This window comes from Sander vitreus, chromosome 15, assembly GCF_031162955.1.
Source record: "Sander vitreus isolate 19-12246 chromosome 15, sanVit1, whole genome shotgun sequence".
Classification (NCBI taxonomy): Eukaryota; Metazoa; Chordata; class Actinopteri; order Perciformes; family Percidae; genus Sander; species Sander vitreus.
This window is the reverse complement of record NC_135869.1, coordinates 12,120,133-12,142,435: the sequence shown is the minus strand read 5'-3', so window position 1 is coordinate 12,142,435 and position 22,303 is coordinate 12,120,133. Positions and strand designations below refer to the sequence as shown.

Here is a 22,303-nt window from a genome sequence, read left to right as displayed (position 1 = left end):
TGACCTTCAGGCAATGGCAACCATCCATACACAGGTAAGTACATATCATATATCATATTTGAACACGTTTTAATTATTTTCTTTCCCCTTAAAGACGTGTATTTAAAGCTTAAATTGTGTAGATATTTAGGTTTGAATAGTTAGGTAAACACGTTAAAGGTTAATACACAAAGTTCATGTGTTTTTTATCTTTACAATGGGAAGAATAAACGAAGCATTATTTTTGCTGTGCTAACCTCTTGAACTTCTGCAGTGGTGGAATAAGTAACCTACTCAGATAGTTTTAAGTGAAAGTAGTAACCTCAGTGTAGAAAAGCCCTGTATTCAAAATATTAGCCTACTTAAGTAAAACTACATAAGTATTTGCATTAACATATAGGTTACTATAAGTACAAAAAGTATGCAGAATGGCCAATTTTTGAATAATGTAGGTTATATTATTGTATTTCAATTACTGATGTATTAGGTGTGGCTTATTTTAATGACTTAATATGCGGCTGGGAAGCTTGTGAATTTAGCCACCAAGGATCAATAAAGTCTTAACCTATAGTAGCCTAATACATCCAAATGTAGGCCTATTTGTTGATTAAACTATATTTTGTTATAAATCTGAATCTGCAAGGTAACTAAAGTTATCAAATAAATGTATTGTAAGTATGTATAAAAAGTACAATATTTCCCTCTGAAATGTAGTGGAGTAGAAGTTTAAAGTCACAGATAATGGAAATACTCGAATAAAGTACAATATCTCAATATTGTTGCCTGCTTAAGTAGTCTAGGTACAATAGGCTCCTTGAGTAAATGTAGTCCTGTGCAGGGACTTGAACCTCCTCTGGTTCATGCAATTCAGTTCATCGGTGTTTGTTGGGACAGGAGGAGGAGGTAGTGTGTTAGGTGTGCGCCACGTTTGGAGTAATATTACGCAAAGGCATGGGGAGCAGCGCCGGGGAGGGACTTTACACAAGTGTCTCTGTCTCTGCTCGGAGGCCTCTCAGAGACAGCACAAATCTGCGCTTGCGGGAATACACCTGTCTCCTTAAACATTACTATTTCGTAGAGCGAGCCGCAAGTAAAGTTGTAGCCTACAGTCATTTTCACTGGAGTTGTAATAATGTTAGGCAGCGGTAAGTCACCGGCCACCAGTCCCAGAGAGCGGAGGAGGAAAGGGGCCGAGAAGACGATGGACCCCATCAGAAGGCTCGGTAAGTAAACATCCAAACTGTTGACACAAAGTTAACTATGATCTGCTCCAGCCTGAGATAAAAACACCACAATGTTACTGTAAGGACTTAAATATGTGGATAGAGGGCAGTGTTTTTTGTCATGTCGTATCACCTCAGTATCCCGTGTCGTTCTTATTATGAACTTCATTTAAGTGTACAGTGATTTTAATCATACTTAGTAATAGCAATGTTTTCATATACGTAACATTTCAGGAGGGAGATATAGTGATATCTGTTGTATTTTAGTAGATAAAGAGGCTTTTATCATGGTATTTTGTATGTTTTGTGTTATCAATAGCCTACAATTCCTATAATAGTTATTTAAGTAGCCTATACTAGTGTTTCATCATTTTAAAATACATGAAAGGATACTTTCTTTGCTATAGCTACTGACTACTTGTGAGACTATTTGCTTATTCAGCATTGTATGTACTGTCGGGTTATGTGCTTGTGAGCTAGGTGCTTGGTTGTATCCCCAGGGTAAAAAATCAAGCAATAAAGTGGATTTTATAAGCGAAAACAGTATAAGACACATGTCTAATAGTTTGCAAGTAATCAGCAGATAATGATTCATCAACCAGAACTAAGAATGGACAGTGTGTGTGGGTGTAGTTGAAGTGATCATATGTTTATGAAGAGCTCTCACGCACTATGCTGTGATTCAGACTCCTCACCATTCCGCAGCCAACTCTGGTTCTCAGTTCAACACTGATAGGCTGCTGTCCCTTCACACATGCCCTCTCAGCTCACGGTCACACCTCTCACCAAAATAGGCACCTGCCGAGCAAAGACAGAGCACCTGTTGTCAGAATCTCGAAAGAGACACTGGATGTCTGGAAATCTGGACCACTGTTTTCACCTATTTATACCATACAAATGTAAACTGTGCCTGCAGCCAACAATAGTATAACATCGTTTTAAATGTCTTTGGCAGGTTTACAATATCAAGTCAACAGCATGACATCAAGAATTGAAAACTTTCATTAAAGTTCATAAAATAAAAAAATATGAGAATACATGCAGTACAGTGAATGTATCCATGATTTCACAATAAAATACAGCACACAGTACCCCCCCCCCCCCACAAAGCTTCTAAATAAATCCAACAAGTAATCACTTTTTAAAATCAAAATAACTTTACGATAGCTGATAACCTATTTCTGTTTTTGTAACATATCACCACTATTTAATTTGGCATTCGAAAAACTAAAATCCTGCTCCAAAATTGTATTACTTGAACATTTAATTCCCTGATTTTTCATCTTTTCACAGCAGTGTGTGTGCAGGGAACCAGACCATGGCATTGACACAGCAGACTATGTTGAAACTCTGACACTATGCACACACTTGTTTAAGCATTACTGACGTTTGAGTTATGAACTCTCTGTGCCTGAAAATGTAATACGCAACTCAACTCTATATTTGAGTCCCCTGCATATACTGAATAATGAAGCCAGTGAGGTCATCCACCACCCGACCCCTTACCGCCATATGTCGTCATAAATCAGTCAGGTGGCCTTCAACCCACCAAGTCTTGGCATCTTTTTAATCCTTACTTATTCTACCTCAGATGAAAAACACCACATACTTCTGTCATTACCAAAAGTGGAATGAAGTGAGTTCAAAGGTTTTGTGTCACGGGACTAGTTTTTCTTGTTTGTTTAAAGATCTCCCACACATAGCCTTTTTCTATAGGTAAAGGTTCCTGTGAACCTTAGGTTTGTTAATTCTGAGATAATTTCTGTTTGAATCAGACAAGTGTACACATGTATAAATATATCTGCTGCCACAGATGTCCTCTGTGGGGGTTTAAGGATTTGGTTTCAGAAAGAGTCCGAGGTTGATGGCAGTGCTGTTAACTTTGAAGCTCTGTGGCACTGTGTAACACAGCAATGTGAGAACAAACAGGATTTGCACAAACAAATCCAGGACTCAATGCGTTTGGGCTTGCAAAACACCAGAAATCCTTATAAAACTAGAAGGGCACTCAGATACTCAAAGAGACCTCGGCCCAGGCATCCACTATCACGCGATGTTAACGTTCTGACTTGAGGGGGCGTTCATGTGAATTTTCCTCCTCCTTTACCCAATTACTCCGACACCACGTTAATGCAGCACAAATGCCCTATTTCACAATGTTATTGAAAGTGAAAAAAAGAGTTTGTGTAGCCGCCCCGTGATTTGGATCCGCTCCAAAATGTAATGGGTTCTTCATTGGCCCATGCTACACCCCCAAGTAAGGAAGTAGACTACTCATCCAAAATCACAAATAGGTCCATCTGAATGTCTGTTATTGGAGTTTGTTCATAAGTGGTTTGACAGGGATTTAAACCTTTCTGGGGTCTAATTGACCCCAAATATACATATATATGTAGAATCATGAAGACCTTCATGACTTCAGCTAAATTCACAAATCGTTGACAAATCATGTACTCTGTAATTCTAATTCTGGACATACAGAATGAATACTAAATCATCCATTGCCTTCTTTTATAGACGCGAGTCAAAAGTTAGCATACTTTAAACATCAAAATAATAAATTTCTTTATCATTCATACACCAGAATATTTAAATCATCATGAAATAAACCATCCAAAAGAAAGTTGGATGCCAGATTTAAGCTGTAATTCAGGTTTAATAGGTAATCTATGTTCTTAATTTATGTTTTGATCAGAAAATTATCCTTTGTTCTTCAAACGTACGTAAAAGCTAAAAGTCACAATCCAGATATTAAAGTTGCAGTAGCTGATTAGAATCAATCTGTTAGCTGCACACAACAATTACCTTTTTGCTGTGTTTATGGACTCCTGACTGTGTGGTCAAAGCTTGCATATTACAACTAAATTAATGAATTCATTATAAAAGAGAATGAGAAAACTGAGTGTTGCTTATTTTCAGATGAATAGAAAGAAGCTGCATTGTTTAATTGTTGCTGTTCATGTTTAACTGTGTGCCGTCCAAAAAAAAACAACATTGGCAGTAACTTGTGTTACTGTTGTAATGTTCTCAAATCAGATGATGCTGCTGAGAGTCACAACTCCAAAGTACAGTCATTTTTTTTTTTAATCAAACCTTCCTCAGATCATCTTTTAACTCTGGATATCATAATTTTCATTGAAGGCTAGACCTTGTATTAAGAGATGCCGTACTTGCTGACCAACTCGTCTGGTGGGGACAGCTGTGGGACGAATTAAGAAAATGTAATTGGCCCGTCGCCAGCATCATATTAACAACACCATAATCTTTATGCAAGTGTAGAATCCTTGCTAGCTGGCTCTCGTGACAGTTATGCTGAGAGAAACAGGAACCGTGTCCCTGGAGGAGCTGGAATATTGGCCTGAGGGAAGAGGACTCATGCAGACACAATCTATTACTGACCAGCCGATATGGTTATTTTCTTTCTGATACTCCACTCAGTTTGAATGTGCTCCCACTGTTCACAATGTCTACACACCCTCAGAAAAACATTCCTTATGGGATTGATTTGAATGTTTGTTGTTTTCTCACAGCTGATCCAGCAGTGCTTCTTTATTCTATTAGCTCATGTTCTCACATGGAGTTGTTAGTAATTCCGCTGTTTTACAAGTTTTAGCTCGGTTTGTCAGTTGGCTGGTCCACCACTTTGGTCCAGACTGAAATAACTTAACTATAGGATGGATTGCCATGACATTTTTGTTTAGACTTTCATGGTCCCTAGAAGATCAATCCTGGTGACTTCGATGAATGCTTGACTTTTCCTCTAGCTCCGCCAGCAACATCTACCAGAATGCATTGGCACCAACTTTTGTACAGACATTCATGGCTCCCAGACGATGAATCCCTCTGACTTTTCCTTTAGCACCAAAATGAGGTTTATATTTGTGCTTTTAGGTAAAATGCCTCAACAACTGTTTGATAGATGTTCCATGAAATTTGGTGCACACATTCATGTCCACCACAGGATGAATCTTAATCAGTTTGGGGATCCCTTTCTCTTCCCATATAGCATCATGATTAGATTTAAAATTTGAATCTGTCCAATACTTTGGTTTATGACCAAATACCTATACAACTAATGACATTCCCATCAGCCTCAGCTGTAGGCTACATAGTGTTTATGTCAAATAAGCAAATGTTAGCATGATAACACACGCTAAACTAAGATTGTAATGGTAAACATTAAACTGGGAAACATCGGAATGTTAACATTGGCACTGTGAGCATGTTGATGTTAGCATTTTGCTCAAAACACCAATGTGCAAAGTCATAGATCTGCTAGTGTGGCTAACATGTCATCCACAACCATTTATTTCTTTATGAACAAATAATAATAATAATAACTTGGACTTATATTGCGCCTTTCACGGTACCCAAGGTCGCTTAACAAATGGTTACTATGCTATTGCGCTAAAATAAGATGGTAAATATGATAAACATTACATGTCACGATGTTAGCATTGCTATTTGGAGCATGTTGACACTAGCATTTAGCTAAAGCACTGCTGTGCTTGGATGGCAGCTAGCATGGTTGTAGACTCTTTGAACTTCATTTCCTCTCGTATGTTATTAATTATGCTGCTTTTCTGATTACTGTGCTGCGTTGAAATGCTTGCATGAAAATATGGCAGCATAGTAAGGATGTCAACCAGATTTTCTGCAGGAGACGATGTAAAGAAAACACTATTCAGCTCTCTAGCCTGAAGAATCATGCCCATCCCTCCATTCACACCCTTATAAAGAGGCCTTCAGGAGCATTTAGTGTATGCTATTGAAAACTGGCCAACACTTTCAGGCATGTGCTCACTTGTTCTGTTGCGATTAGATATTAAAATGATGCAGGTTGGAAAGCAGGAATGTGGTCGAGGCTGGAGAGCAATAATAAAAGGTTAGGCAGTGGGTTGAGACAGAAGCAGTTAAGGCTGTTTGGACAGCTTAGTGTGGTCAATGACCTGCAGATAATCAGGTCCAAATGCTCTGCTTGTGGGAATACCTTGCATGTGGTAACAGCTTGGAAAAAACAGTTTGTTATGGATGGAGGGCTGGTAGGGGGATTTCTTTGTGCTCGACCCTGATGGGGAGAGATCCTCTGCTGCACACAGTTTGTTTCTAGTCGGGGGGGGGGTCTGTTGCTTTGGGGAGCCTTTGAGAAACTTTGGCAGCCATTTGGAGCTGACAATATGAGGACTGTTATTTAAAAAGAAAGTTAGGAAAGTATGCCCACTGTGTCTGGAAAAATCTTTAGGGGTGAGCAGAAAAGACGATATGCTGAAGAATAATTTGACAAGAGTGAGAGTTTGCTTAGACTGCTCTGTGAGAGGCCCCATTCATCCCTGCAAAAGAATCAATGAAGCATAGCTGAATGTGCTTCAATAACACTTGAACTGGTACTGTAAAGATGTAGTTACATGGGTTTGTCATAATAAGTTACAAAGCAGTTTGATATAACCAGATACTTAAATAAACCTTAAAAAACTAATTTGTGTGCTGGTTTTAGTTTTTCAAAATGTAAATTTGCATTATGCAGAACCATCGGACCATTTTTTAGCCTGAATGTCTGAAAATGTTCATACCAGTTATTTGAAATTATCTAAAACTATAGATAACTCTAAAATACTGTAGCTAATATCAAATAATGGCAAAATGCCCTCCCTCCATCCCTCCAAAACTAACCAAGATGAATCAGTACATTTATCCTGAAAAATCCTAAAATAATGAACTTAATAAGAAACAGCTACTTCATTTCATACATAATTTGGAGAAAGAAAACACTCTATACCATTACAAAATAAATAGTTGTCTAAATTCATATGTCAATATTCACAAAAAAGTTGAGTAAATCTTATATCATTTTACATTTCACTCAAGCAAAAATGTCCACTCTACAGTATTGGCTTGCACCTCGTCTGTGGGTCTGTCATGTTTGAATGATGTAAACAATACTGAAATGTCCTTTCAAATTCAACCCTGCAGTCCAAAACCATCCTTATCTTTAGACTAGAGGTCATTTCCTCCTAGGTTTGTATATGAAACACAGCCTTTGGTGTAGGGTATAAGCAAAAAAGTGTTGACTGTATATGTGAAATCGGCTTGACAAATACAGTCAACATGACCCCTGATGTTGTTAAAGGTCCAACAGGCAGTTGGAGGTCCCTTTAACAGTTGTTAAAGGGACCTTAGTGGTTCCCTAATACTGTATCTGAAGTCTCTTTCATGAAATTCAGCCTTGGTGCAGAATTACAGCCACTAGAGCCAGTCCCACAATGAGTTTTCTTTAGTTTGTGCCATTTCTGTGTCTGTAGCTATTGAGGAGGAGAGGGGGGGGCAAGGTGGAGGGTGGGGGTATGGCCTTGACCAACTGCCACTTTGCTCGTTTGAAAGCCATGATGTCTCTCTCTCATAGGTGGGACAAATTCTCTGAGTGGGCAAAGCAGAGAAAGGGGAGGTAACCTTTCCCCTTATGACCTCATAAGGAGCAAGATTCCAGATCGGCCCATCTGAGCTTTCATTTTCTCAAAGGCAGAGCAGGATACCCAGGGCTCAGTTTACACCTATCAAAATTTCTAGCCACTGGGGGATCATAGGCAGACTGGGGGAACTCATATTAATGTTAAAAACCCTCATAAAGTGAAATTTTCATGCCATGGGACCTTTAACCTGACAGATGGATTGGATAGATTGGTAGGACATTTTGTACAGACATTCTGGTGCCCAGAGGATGAATCCTACTGTCTCAGCAAGTATGAATTTACATGAATTCTTTTTTACACACATTCATGTTCCCATCAGGATAAATTGTGATAACTATGTTGATCCTTTAAATTTTATCTGACGCCATCATGAAGTCATTTGTCCCATACTTTGGTTTATGACCAAATACCTGCAACACTAATGACCATCCCATCGGCCTCAGCTGTACTTTGTTTTTAATGCAAGCCAACTTTAGAATGCTAATTTGCTAAGCTAAGATGGTGAACTTGGCAAACAATAAACCTGCTAAACATCAGCGTGCTTCCGTTGTCATTGTGAGCATATTAGTGCTGATGTTAGCATTTAGCTCAAAGCATGTGGGTAGCGAAGTGCAGACATCGTTGCAGATGAAAAGATCCAGAGAGTGTTGCGTTGAAGATGATCTCATGGCAGTTTCACTCAACGTCGATATGGCGGTCAGCTAAGAATCCCAACTACACTGACGGGGTACTAATCGCAGTGGAAAACGAAATAGAGAAAAGCCCATGGTACCAAGAATGAGTCGGGCTGAACCATGCAGTGTAAATGAGGCATTAGTCTTGTTAACCTTCCAGACAGCACCAAAGAAATCATGATATAACTACCAAATCCCTAAAAGACATTATTATGTTACGTTTAGGTAGGGCCTACATTTTTAGAAACCTTATTGTACATTAAGCCTGTATGTCGTCACAATAAACCGGCACAAAACCAAGACAAACTCTACCTGCTGATGAAACAATGTCAAACTGTATCACAGTTTACTGTTGCATTAAAACTTCCTGTTTGATTTTGTGTGTATGTGTTTGTTTGTGTGTGCTCCAGGTCTACTGGACAATGAGGACGTACGTGTGATGATGCAGGGCTGCAGCATGGTGAAAGTTCGCTCTTCAAGGTGGCAGAAGAGCCGAAACCTGCGGCTGCTGGATGATGGACTAACCGTGTGGTGTGAATCCACCAAGAGCTCCCGCAAAGCCAAAGCCCAGCAGACATGTGAGTATTGCTCAAACTTTATGATCACGGAGAGCGGGAAGGAGAGCACACAGTGTGTGTGTGTGTGTGTGTGTGTGTGTGTGTGTGTGTGTGTGTGTGTGTGTGTGTGTGTGTGTGAGTGTGTGTGAGTGTGTGTGTGTGTGTGTGTGCAGGGAGGATTTAAGGTGGAAAAGAGGCAAAGGACCAAGAGTTGGTTATAAGAAGTGAGGAAGGGTTAAAGGAGGAGGAGTCCTGAAATTCGGAGTGCTCGTGAATAGTCTTAAGAGAGGAAACTCAAGCGATATCAGATTAGAGGAAAAGGGCTTTGCCTGGAAGGAAACTTATCTACAGAGGAGTATTGTAGAGACAGACCAGCAGGCCTTCCACCAGCCCAGTACAACTTTTTCAGAGCTGGTGAGCTGTTTTATCTTGGCTCCATCTCATGCCTTCTTTTCTACTTTGCCTTATTAAAGAGACTGTTTGTTTCCGTGGCGAGTAAGGAGATTAATCATGGGCCCTGCCATCTGGCTAAACAATAATCATGTGTATGTCTTTATGTACCAATTCATAAACGTAACCTCGTGAATAGTCAGCTACAGTAAGCTGGCTCACTTCTGCTTTGCTAAGCTATCGTGTAAGTTACGGACTGGTTATCCTGTATGATTGAGCTACATTACGGAGAAATGTTACGTTGCAGATTCCGATTTTACTGACAAAATATTACAAGTAAAATATCAATGCATTCTTATTCATTAAACTATACAGCATTAAATTAGAGTTAAAAGCTCCACCTTTAAAATTTGACAACAAATGACATGAAAAGACCAAAGCTGTCTCTTAATACTTTCCAATATTCCTAAGCCCATTTATTTCTACTGAAAACGTCAATCTTTAACACGCGTATAGGATGTGTGTTGGCGGCCTGGGGGTTAAAGAATCGATTTAAAATTTTTCAAGTCAGTCTTAAAACAATTTGTAGTAAATGAATGCACCTTGACTTACGTATTTACATGCACTGTAGCTGCCTGTAGTATGTACAGTATGACCTGTGTACTACTAGCTAATCACTTCCTAACAACATGCTGCTCATTGATGGGTTTTTAACAAGATGTTGTTCATTGATGTGTTTTTAACAAGATATTGTTCATTGATGTGTTTTTAACAAGATATTGCTCATTGATGTGTTTTTGGAGGAAGAAGATTTATCAGGCTGTGGTTTGGGTCTTTAATGGGATTTATTGATCAAAAAATACAGCCTATCACCAGCCTTAACCTTTAATCGATTAGTAGTTTTTTAAAGACAGAAAATACAGATTACTTTGTTGCTGCATTATGACATCACAATCACTATATTTGACTACAATATCCCTAAAAGCATGTTTTGGGTATATTTATATCAATATGGGGATAATACTCCGGTGTCCACTTGTATATAAATTGAAAATGTACCCCAGCACATACAGTAATGCTATGCGACATCCCAAACTGGACACATCTGAGAGTAACTTTTTTCATGTAAAATGTGAATATTTCAATGGATATTCCAAATATATTTAAGACTTAGCCTATAACGAACTATGTGTGGAGCTAATTATCTGCTCTGGTAGGACACACACACACACACACACACACACACACACACACACACACACACACACATCCTGTGCATGCGCCCGCGTGCATCGCTCCTCCTTGTAATTCCTAAATAGCGCGCTGAGCCGCAGAGCTGGATGGCATCGCAGGGTGTCTGGTGCCAGACTGGAGCAAAGACCACTATAGGAGCCGTTAGCGCGGATACAACTGGCCACTGGCCTGGGAGTGCACCATACCTTTATCACTATTAAATCACTGTTCTTTATTATCAACGTTTCATTCCTTTGAAGACATTTGGTTTCGCGGCACAGAGGATTTTTCTTTTTTAAGTGCTCGTGCCGCCACAGGCGGCTGCCCGCTTCACCCGTGCCAAAAACCGCTACTGACGGACAGCGTTATCTTTACTTCACAACTGACTTTAGCAGTTTGGATAACATAAACTAAACTGTCCTGCTGTTATTGTAGACACATGAACTAAGCACATGTAGTACACTTACCCATACCAGTCATGCATTAGCTGTAATGGCACACTGTGGCCTAACTTGAAGGAACACAAATGCCTGGAAGAGTCAATAAACAGGAAGACAGAGAGACTTTACATCTGATTGGGGTGTTAATCATAAAAAACAGTATGAATGCTGAGAGAGATTTTTAGGGAGCAGCATTAGCTCTTTTAAGCTCAGCAGAGGCATCTCATCTGCCTCATATTGACACAGAAAAGGTATCCAAACAAAAGAGATTAGACTCTGTAGGGAATGTCAACGCACAGGGCATTTATTTATCCCATTTTCTTTACATTTGACTTTTTTGGAGCTAAATCTTTTGGAATGAAAGTTTGCTGCAAGAGGGGTAGAGGATGAATCTCTCTCACCCTTCCTCCTTGTTGTATGACCTTTAGCTCTCCCACCTCTCTTCTGTTTGTGCTCTCTGTCCTGATGTTGGAATGCATTTTAATGCTAACCCCCGGGCTAGCCCTACAGATTTGTGGGTCAGTGGGTGGTGAAGGCCGTCTTGATTGTGCTGCAGCAGCTCCAGAAATAGACAGGGTGGTTGAGTTGCAGTGGGTAACACTCCTTACAATGATGGCAAACAAGCAGCGTGAGTGTGTGTTTGTGTGAATCCAGGATGAAGGATTGGCTTGGTTCCTCTTTTCCGAGCTCCAGGCAGTTCTCCAGGTCTAGTGTGATCTGGCGCCTGTAGTTCAGCGCTGCGTCTGATGCTCAAAAACACTTGGCTAGAATACAACACTTAACACTTCTGCTGTTTCTTTCTAAACCACACACACACACACACACACACACACACACACACACACACACACACACACACACACACACACACACACACACACACACACATTCATGTCACTTTTACCATGTCTCTGGGATAACCACAAAAGAGGAATGTGGAGTAATTTTGAAGAGGTGGGCAGCAAAGGCTTTATGACCTCCAGCAAGATAATGAGGCTATTGTCAGTGCAGACACTGCTTATTAGTGATCACCACACAGCAGGCATCCCAGTGCAGAAATAGACGAGCTCCTTTGCTGAATAAAGTTGTTGTGTTAGAATCAGCTAGTGTGTGTGTGTGTGTGTGTGTGTGTGTGTGTGTGTGTGTGTGTGTGTGTGTGTGTGTGTGTGTGTGTGTGTGTTTGGCTGTCTTTTCTGAGCAGAAAGTGTTGCCCAGACTTACCAGAGCTCTGCAAATACAAGATAAACAGATCACATAACATTGTAAATCTCAACCCTTGTGGCCCGTGACTCCTCTGACAAAATCATACCTAAATAAAAAAAACTGGAAAATGTGTTTAGCCATGCTAGCAACATGTCTGTAGGGGTGGTCTGTCTGTCTGTCAGTCCACCACTTTGTTCCACACTAAAATATCTCAATAATACTTTTCTGGATTGCCGTGAAATTTGACACACTAACACATTAATGGTGCCCAGAGAATGAATCTGATTTTGGTAATCCCCTGACCTTTCAGATAGCACCACAAGCAGGTCAAAGTTGTCACTTGTCCTGTGAAATATCTATATATCTACTAACATGTATTGTATGCACAGAAGTTTGCACAGACATTCATGGTTCCCAGACAATTAATCCTAAATACTTTGATGATTCCTTGACTTTTAATTTAACATCATTATTATATTATTATATAGTATTATTATTATGCATTAATCTATGGTTCATTTTCTTGATTAATTGATTATCTATGAGACGTCAAAAAGTAATGAAAAATACCCATCACAACCTCCCAGAGCCCAACATGATGTTCTTAAATAGCTTGTTTTATCAGTCCAAAACCATTTTTAACCATAATTCATGATAAAAAAAACAAAAAAAACAAGCATATGTGAGAAGCTGGGTTGAAAAGTTGCTTGAAAAGTAAAGGAAAAAGATTAATTAATCAAAACAGTTGATCACAATAGTTGTTTTTTACTAAATATACCTGAAAAAATACAGACATTCCCATCGGCCTTTGCTGTACTTTGTATTTAGTGCTAAGTAGCAAAAGTTAGCATGCTAACATGCTTAGATGGTGAACATAGTAAACATTACACCTGTCCCTAATTTTCGGCCGGATGTCCGTCACCTTCCGTTTTCTTTGTGTTGGCATTCTAAACTCCGGTGGATTTATGAGGACTATGGTTAACTGCTCCTCAGATCTCTGCAGGGTGAATCCAGACAGCTAGCTAGACTCTGTCCAATCTGAGTTTTCTGTTGCACGACTAAAACAACTTTTGAAAGTATATGTTCCACCAAAACAAGTTCCTTCCTGAGGCTATTTTGCAGAGGCACCGTTGCTCCGTCCAGCGCTTAGCGCCGCCCAAGACGATTGTGATTGGTTTAAAGAAATGCCAATAAACCAGAGCACGTTTTTCTCCTATCCGGAATGTTGTGTGGACTAGCCAGACCCTCCTCCACAGCGCTGTGGAGGAAGGTCTGGCATTGCGAGACTAGCATTTAGCTAACACAGCCTCACAACATGGCATCTAGACTCTTTAGTCTTGCTTTTGTTTATATCCCATAACTCAACCCTCTAAATGATCCTGTACAGCTACCATAGTTAGATTATTTTATTTGTGTATTTATTTAACTTTTATTTAACCAGGAAGTCCCTTGAGTTTAAAATCTCTTTTTCAAGGGAGACCTGGCCAAGATGAAACAAAAAAAAAAGATTAAATAGAGCATGTCAAAAACAATAACTACTATAAAACCCTTTAGAAGAACCTGCTCTTTGAGCAGTGAGAGCACAAACTGAAGGTGCAACTTTAACTCATGTATCAGTCTGTGCGCTGTAAGAGTCATAAAGTTGCAGGGTAAAATTATCCTGTTGAGAATTACATAAAGTGCATGTTATATTTTACAATCCTGTTGCTATGACACTCTGCTTGGTGGGATTTATTAATCTATGTAGACACATGACATTTGACCTTTAGCTGCTCCTTAGCTGAACTTTTTTCTTTCCCTCTCCTCTCCCAGTTGCAGTGACAGAAGTGGAGTGTGTGCGTGAAGGCTGCCAGTCCGAGGCGCTGCGGCAGCTGTCCGGGTCGGTGCCGGAGGGCCAGTGCTTCACAGTGGTCTTCAGAAGTGCTAGGAAAAGCTTGGACCTGCTGTGCCCCTGTGAGGATGAAGCTCGGCACTGGGTGCGAGGGCTACGCACTTTAAAGGAGCATGTGGCCAACATGAGTCAGAAACAAAAACTTGACCAATATCCTGCCCCATTTTCAATATGCTAGAATAGGTACAGTGTAGCTGAGGCAGCATTGCTATGGTTACTGACTTTGCTGTCACATGTGTGTGCCATCCCACGTCCACAGCATAGCTAAGGTGAGCAGTAATGACTAGATAAAAAAGCCTTGTCTAAATATAGTCCGACCACCACTGTTAGTTACAATCCCTCATAAGCAGAGGCTAACATGACTGGAGGTATCAGGTAGTGTATAGCATTAAGGTCACCTCGCTTCTTTTTTGATATATTTTTAGTTTTATGAACAAATAAATCATCAGGGCAATTATCTTGTTTATGCTATCTTGTTATCTCATTTATTATTGTTCATAGTGTAGACTTTCAGAAGCCTAGGTGATGTGTACATGTGGGCTCTCTGTGTTACAGTTTGCACAACTGCACGGGCAGGTGACAACAAACTATAATTAGTCTCTTGTTGCTATCTTCTCTTTTATGAAAGTTATATTTATGTTGATTTGAATTCATGATCATTTTGGAGGCTTTAGTTTGTGGTGCTGTTGGAATTGTATTGCATTAGACTGCTTATCATTTTTTCCCACCCCATTTATATATATATATATATATATATATATATATATATATATATATATATATATGAGAATTGGCTAAATGACTGAATGCAAAAAAAACTGTGTATTTCTGCACATTATGACTCCAAATACTGCCTTAATTGATGAACTATAGTCTTTAGGTTTTATTCTGGTTTTATTCCTTAACCCTCTACACTTGGATCCGACGCTACCTGAGGCGAGCGGATCAGAACCAGGACGGCAAGATGAGCTACGATGAGGTCAAACACCTGCTCCAGATGATCAACATTGACCTGAGTGAGCAGTATGCCCGCTCTTTATTCAAGGTCAGGGTCATGTACATTATTTGAGTTTTTAGCATAACCTAAATATCCTCAGTAGATATAACTTATATGAACTGAATACTGAAAGCATTCAATGGAAAAAGAGAGGGAATAACTGTGCCGATATGTTGAGAGTTGGTGATATTTTTGCTTGTTTCTGTTTACTGTGACACCCTGGAGTGTCAAGTCTGTGTTCAATTACCAAGCCAGCGCCAAGCCAACCACCTGCAGCCCTCCACATTTTTTATCCCCTCTGTCTCGTCTTTCCCACAACAAATCAAGAGCCAGTTATTTCTTTATTGTGGGGCATTACTGTCTGCCATGTCTTAGCTTGCAATTTCCAATACTGACCCTCCTCAGAGAACCGCATTTGTAATGTAAGTATACACAGCTGGTTGAATTATTATTATGGAGATGGGAAAACTCTACAGGGAATTTGAAGCACTCCCAAAATAAAAGCACACTGTGTTTAATATGTGTCTCTGTGTGTGTCCGATTGTTTATCTTTTTTAAACTCATCCCTGTCCCCTGTAACCCAGAGGTGTGATCGATCTGGTGATGGTCGTCTGGATCATGTAGAGATTGAGGAGTTTTGCAGGGAGCTGCTGCGACGGCCCGAGCTGGACGCTGTGTTCAGACACTATTCAAGTAATGGGTGTGTGCTCGCCACTGCTGAGCTGCGCGACTTCCTGGGAGACCAAGGAGAAGACGCCTCATTGAATCATGCTCAGAGCCTCATACTCACCTATGAGCTCAATGACTGGGGTAGGAAAAGCAGTCATTAAAAGCTTTAGAGAAATAACCCACATTTAAATATAGACACTGTGAGTGTCCTGTTTCATACATTGACAAAATAGTGATTTAGATATATCTGTAAAGGCATTTACTATTCTAAACACTGAGGCAAAACCTTCTGCTGCACAATAATGGGATGCTCTCTATGTTCCCAGCAGTGGGGGTTGTTTTGTTTTAAAGAAGAGCTAAGTAGCAAGCAATACTTTATTATGGCTGACATGAAAACTGACAAGATGCCACCCACAAAAACTTAAACTTTATTGGGGGAATATCCAAGGAAGTATTTTTAAGTTAAAATTTTTTAAAACTTTAAAATTAAGTTTAAGTTTTATTTATTAGCACGAGTTCAGTTACGTTCACTGAGAGACAAAAGGGCTGAAAGGGGCTTATAAAAAACAATATCCAATGTCAAATATATGTTTTGTTGACAGCTATGGTTCATTTCTTAAAAATGTAACTTTTTGTTACATGTTGTTTAACCTCTTTATAAATATTTTTATTTGCAAAAAAAAACAGCAATTGTTTACAGACATTTGGCAACAAACATTTTGTTTTTGCTCCCCCACCCCCCACATACTGCCTATGCAAATAATAGTTATACAGGAAAAAAAAAAAAAAACAGTACTTATTTCCAACATATATACAGGGTATTGTACCAAGTAGGCGATAAAGTAAATAAATACACATAAAATAAAAATACATATTAAAATAAAGTAACAATATAAAAATAAATTTAAAAAAAATACATATTTAGAGGTACAAATAAAGGATGTCTGTGGATGCACAAGTACATAGGCTCCTTTGCTATCAGCTTTTATCATTATACTCCAGTAGGCCGAGAGCTCAAACAGTGGAGCAGGGTTAGTTATGGAGGATGCAGTTCCTACTTAATTTTCGGGAAGAGTCTTGAGCCTTTCAAAATAAAACACCAAAGCATCCCATCTCTTATGGAATTTGTGGATCGACCCTCTAATGGAATATTTAATCTTCTCTAACTTTAGAAATAGCATCAGGTCGTTCATCCAAGCTGAGGCTTTGGGTGAATGTTCCTCTAACAAAATACTTCTCCGCTCAAGAATAGTTGCAAAGGCAAACTCATCTTTTAGTGTACTTGTCATTTGTATACCTTCCCCTGGAACACCAAAAATAGCCATTTCAGCACTTCACACTTTGACGATATCTCTGTCAAATGCCTCAGACAAGGTCTGGAATACCGTAGTCCAAAAAGTGTTCAGCTTGTTACAGGACCAAAACATGTGGGACAGGTCTGCCTTTTCTGTGTGACAACAATCACATAAGTCATTTACGTTAGAGTAGATCACGGACAGCCTGGCTTTAGAATAATGTGCACGATGAAGAACCTTAAATTGAATTAAACCAAGGCGAGCACATGATGTTGACCCATTTATTCTACCCAAGGCATTATTCCATATTTCATCAGATATAACTATTCCAAGCTCTTCAACCCAGTCTACTCGGCTCTTATTAAGTGATAAGTCACTAAGAGACATGATAGTATTATATATCCGTGAGGTAAGACGCTTAACGAGCACAGGAATTTGCAAAATTATATCCAGTCCCGTTCTTGGCGGTTTGCCGCCCAGTAATAATACATGAGGTTAGGCAGGGCCAGTCCCCCCTTCGCCCTATGCCTTTGAAGGAGCACGTTACGAACCCTGGGGTGCTTGTTGCCCCATAAAAATGAGAATATCAGACTGTCGACAGATCTGAAAAAAGATTTTGATAGGAAGACGGGGATGCTCTGAAACAGATATAAAAATCTGGGCAGTACGTTCATTTTAATACACACAATTTTGCCTCCCAGAGATTTAATAGACTCCACTGTTTAACCTCTTTAGTTAAACTCTCACCGTTTTTTTCCCGATTAATTTGCTAAAAGATATTTTTAACACTTTGCCATTCATTGCAGCTCAAAAGAACCAGTTCATGACTCAGAATGGTTTCACTATGTACATGCTGTCTCGGGAGAATGATGTGGTTAACCCTGACCATGCCAGAGTCTACCAGGACATGAGCTACCCTTTGGCCCACTACTTCATCTCCTCGTCGCACAACACTTACCTAACCAAGGACCAAGTCACCAGCGCCAGCAGCACTGAGCCATACATCAGGTATTCGGACAGAGATCTTCAAAGAGCACATATTTTAGCATGATTAAAACCTATTTAGATGTTCTTAATTTGTATGATCAAAATTAACTTTTGTGAGATTAAAAGTATGCGTCTTTCACTGACAGGGCTCTGAATCAGGGCTGTCGCTGTGTGGAGCTTGACTGCTGGGATGGAGATAAAGGTGAACCTGTCATCTACCATGGCCACACTCTCACCTCCAAAGTGCCATTTAAAGAGGTCATTGAAACCATCGCCCAGTACGCCTTCAAGGTAAAAGGAACTTGATTTGATGGTGTAAATCCTCAGCTATGACAGTATGCTCGCTGCTCCTTGTTAATGTATTGAGTGGGCAGTCGGTCAGACTTCTTGCTTTCACAGCCTACTGCGCTTCTTGTGGTTGCATTCTTGGCTCTGAGGCAACCCTGCAATATTTTGGTTTTGACATACCATATCATTACAGTGTTGGGTCCTGCATTGCTATAATGTGATCTAATTGCATTTTAATGATGTGATTCTCCTGTGTTTCTCCCTGTAGGTGTCCCCATATCCTCTAATCCTGTCCTTGGAGAACCACTGTTCTGTGGAGCAGCAAGCTGTCATGGCCAAACACCTCCGCACCATCCTGGGCAACAAACTACTTACCAAGCCCCTCAGTGCCCAGCCGCCGAAGGACTTGCCTTCTCCTGAAGTAAAACACACATGATTACAACACACAAACACGCGCATGCACACAGGCACTCATGCACGTACACACACACACACACACACACACACACACACACACACACACACACACACAGCTGGATCCTTTTTCAAAGACTTCTGGCTGTCTGGTTTTTCTAATGAAGTAATTTGTTCCAATGACATTCGTTGCAGGAACTGAAGGGGCGTATCCTGGTAAAAGGGAAGAAGCAGATTCCTCACTTGGGCCAGCTGGGAAAGGCTGGCAGCTGTGCCAGCTTCTCCTCAAGCTCTGAAGATGAACCAGCAAGCAGCTATAAGAACACCCCCAAGAAGGATCCTGCAAAGGTCAGTTCAGGAAGATTTGCGATAAAGCCTAAGAAGCACTTTTTAGATAATCACTCAATTTTCTTTTATGTTTGCATTTGCCCTTCCCAGGTCTGTTCTAAACTGAGCCCAGAGCTATCAGAGCTGGTGGTGTACTGCAGAAGTGTCCCATTCCGTGGGTTTGAAAATGCATCTGAAAAACCTTCAAATGAAATGTCCTCCTTCTCTGAAAATGAGGCCCACAGGCTAATCAAAGACTCGGGTACAAGAGTGGAAATAATTGCATCTTGACATTACAGACAGAAAGTCGAAAATATGTTCTGACATTGCTTTACTGCAGCTGATTCTACACCAAATATAATCAGCCTCCAGTGTATCATGGCATGTGGTTTTCTTATTTTTATTTGCAGGAAAGCTTTTTGTGAGACACAACAGCAGGCAGCTGAGCCGGATTTACCCGTCTGGCCAGCGCCTCCAATCATCCAACTATGATCCTCAGGAAATGTGGAACGCTGGCTGCCAGATGGGTTAGTACAAATTAAGGCAATTCATTTGGAAAACATTATGTGGTCAGTAAGTGCCAAAGAAATGTTATACTGACTCTCATTTCCGCAAATTGCTGCTCCATCACAGAACACATTGATGGCTTTTACTGACTGCATTCACTGATGCTGAAATGTTTTCCGTACGTGTGTGATCGGGCTTGCCGAGTTACTGATTCCACTCTCTGTGCTCTGCAGTGGCTTTGAACTTCCAGACACCTGGGGAGCAAATGGACCTGAACCAGGGTCGCTTCCTCCACAATGGTCGCTGTGGATACATTCTCAAACCGGGCTTCCTGTGCAGCCCCACTTCCGACTTTAACCCAGAGATTACGGGAGGAGGCCCCGGTCACATCCCCACCCAGCTGACAATACGAGTGAGTGGTGGTAACCTATTGTGTAACAGTGTTACAGCAAATTTGGATTGGTTGACTACTCTGTACTGATACCAGTATTGGAAAACCCTCCCAAACTGCCTCAAATGCTGGTATTAGTATTGGCAAGTAAGTATCGGCCGATGCGCAAGTTCAGGTATCGGAATTAGTATTTGGAAGGAAAAAATGGTATTACAACATCTCTACTCTGTACATCTATCTATTGCATGTTTGTTCATCCTACAAGAGGTTTTTCTTCCATTGTTCCCATTCAAGTTTTTTTTTTGTGGAAGTTTTCTCTGTAATGAGTATCTGAAGATAGAGGGTGTCGCATGCTGTACAGATTGTGAGACCCTTTGAGGCATGTTGGTGATTTTGGGCTATACAAATAGAATAAATTTGGCTTTACTTAAATATAATTGTCCCATCAGAATTTGATGTTAAAACTGACAAATTGCACTTTGCTTTTCAGATAATATCTGCACAGCAGCTGCCAAAAATCAACACAGAGAAGGCTAGCTCCATAGTGGACCCACAAGTGTGGGTGGAAATTCATGGGGTGGCTATTGATAATGCAAGAAACAAAACCCAGCGCATTGACAACAATGGTAATATTGAGACATCATAATTCACTAAAAAGCATTTAACAATAAAGTGCCAACCTTATATTATTACCTGTATAAATGTTTTAAGCAGAAAGCTAATTCTGTATTTTTATGCAAACCTATTGTTTGTAATGTTATGCTATAATGCAGTTTAATTATTGTCTTATTTTGTAATAATGTAAATGCAGGAGACAATAGATGACATCATTAAGCAGCACAGATCTTTACAGCCTTTCCTGTTTAACACTATGATTAGTTTGTTTGAAAGGTACAGTTCTGGAGGATATATTTACAGCTCTTGTGCACCCTCTACAGGTTTCAACCCACGATGGGACTGCACCCTGAGCTTCCAGCTGCAGGTCCCTGAACTGGCCCTGGTGCGGTTTGTAGTGGAGGACCATGATCACACTGCCAAAAATGACTTTGTGGGGCAGTTCACTTTACCTTTCATGAGCCTACGAACAGGTGCTCATAAAAATCCCCTGTGCATTTCAGAAAACAGTCGCCACTTTGGCATGTTGTTTAATATGTGTAATATACTCTTTCTTCCCAGGTTATCGACATGTTCATTTATTGAAGGCAGATGGTTCCAGTCTGTCCCCCAGCACACTCTTCATCCATGTCAAAGTGACCCTCAAAGGAGTTCCCATCAAAACTGTGTCCGAGCGTATAGCCCTTGCCAAACGCAAGGCATGACGTGCATCTGAACTAGATGGAAAGCTGCATTTTCTGACAACAAAGGGCTTTGGAAAAGGAGCTCTGAATGTGAGCAGAGAGAGACTGCCGCTGTTGCTGCCAGCCGGTCTCACAGTCCAGACCTCAAGTGGTCCAATTTACACTGAGCCACTTCCCAATGCAGGAGGAAAGATGTCGTTTATCAGAGATGAAGAAGCATGCTGGCTCTTAGCAAATGAATTGCCTCAGGCTGGATAATGAATCCATGATACACTGTGAGAGTATCTGGTCTTGACAGTGCTGAGTGCTCTAGGAACAAGGCACTGAGGATTGTGGTTCATGAAATACACCGATATGGGACTCGTTACAAAATGTATTAAAATGTTAACTCTCATGTGTAGTTGGATATTCCATAATATTTTAGACTGAGTGAAGATGTGTTAACTATTGTTTTGTATTTTTGATTTTAGAAATATTTTAATTTTTTTACACTTATTTGGCTTAACCTTAAAGAATGAGGATAATTTAACAAGAAACAGCACTTACTTAACTGAGGCTTATACGTACTGTAAGTGGGAGTCCAAGCATGTCATTAAAAATATAAATATATTGTTTTATGATGTTTTACAACACTAACTGTGATGTAATGCAGATGTAATAATGTTTCAATGATTGTCACTGGTTGTTTAAACAAATGATGAAATTGTTTATTCAGTTAGTCTTACTTGATACTTCAGATACTTGGCACTTTTAATTGTATGACAATATATTTCCACAACTTAAGAATGACATTGAAACATAAACAGTATTCACTTTTACTTAACAAGATGCTGCACTTGGATTACTGTAATTACAGTGTATATACGATCAGGATGGATTTCAATAGCATGAGACAAATGGTGAAGTGTACGACCTTGCAGTGTTAAAGCTTAAAGTTTATTTTGTGTGAATGGCAGGTGGTATTAAGTATGCAAGAGAAAATACTGTTTCCATAAAAGCTCTGATAACACATCACTGTGTTTTGTTGTTTTATGCTATCAAGAGTGAGACAGACAGAGGATGTCTATGTATTG

General features: G+C 40.0%; 1 protein-coding gene across 1 annotated transcript; it reads left to right on the top strand.

The window, feature by feature from the left end:
- The first annotated feature begins 859 nt into the window (after nucleotides 1–859).
- On the top strand, nucleotides 860–22,241 carry plcd3a (phospholipase C, delta 3a). Its single transcript, XM_078269726.1, has 15 exons — nucleotides 860–1,202; nucleotides 8,754–8,921; nucleotides 13,979–14,207; nucleotides 14,973–15,102; nucleotides 15,639–15,864; nucleotides 17,825–18,026; nucleotides 18,152–18,296; nucleotides 18,562–18,714; nucleotides 18,903–19,055; nucleotides 19,146–19,296; nucleotides 19,445–19,561; nucleotides 19,775–19,953; nucleotides 20,423–20,558; nucleotides 20,871–21,020; nucleotides 21,109–22,241. Exons 1-15 carry the CDS (start codon nucleotides 1,112–1,114, stop codon nucleotides 21,249–21,251), a joined length of 2,373 nt encoding a protein of 790 aa, XP_078125852.1. The 5' UTR covers nucleotides 860–1,111; the 3' UTR covers nucleotides 21,252–22,241.
- Nucleotides 22,242–22,303: the final 62 nt, after the last annotated feature.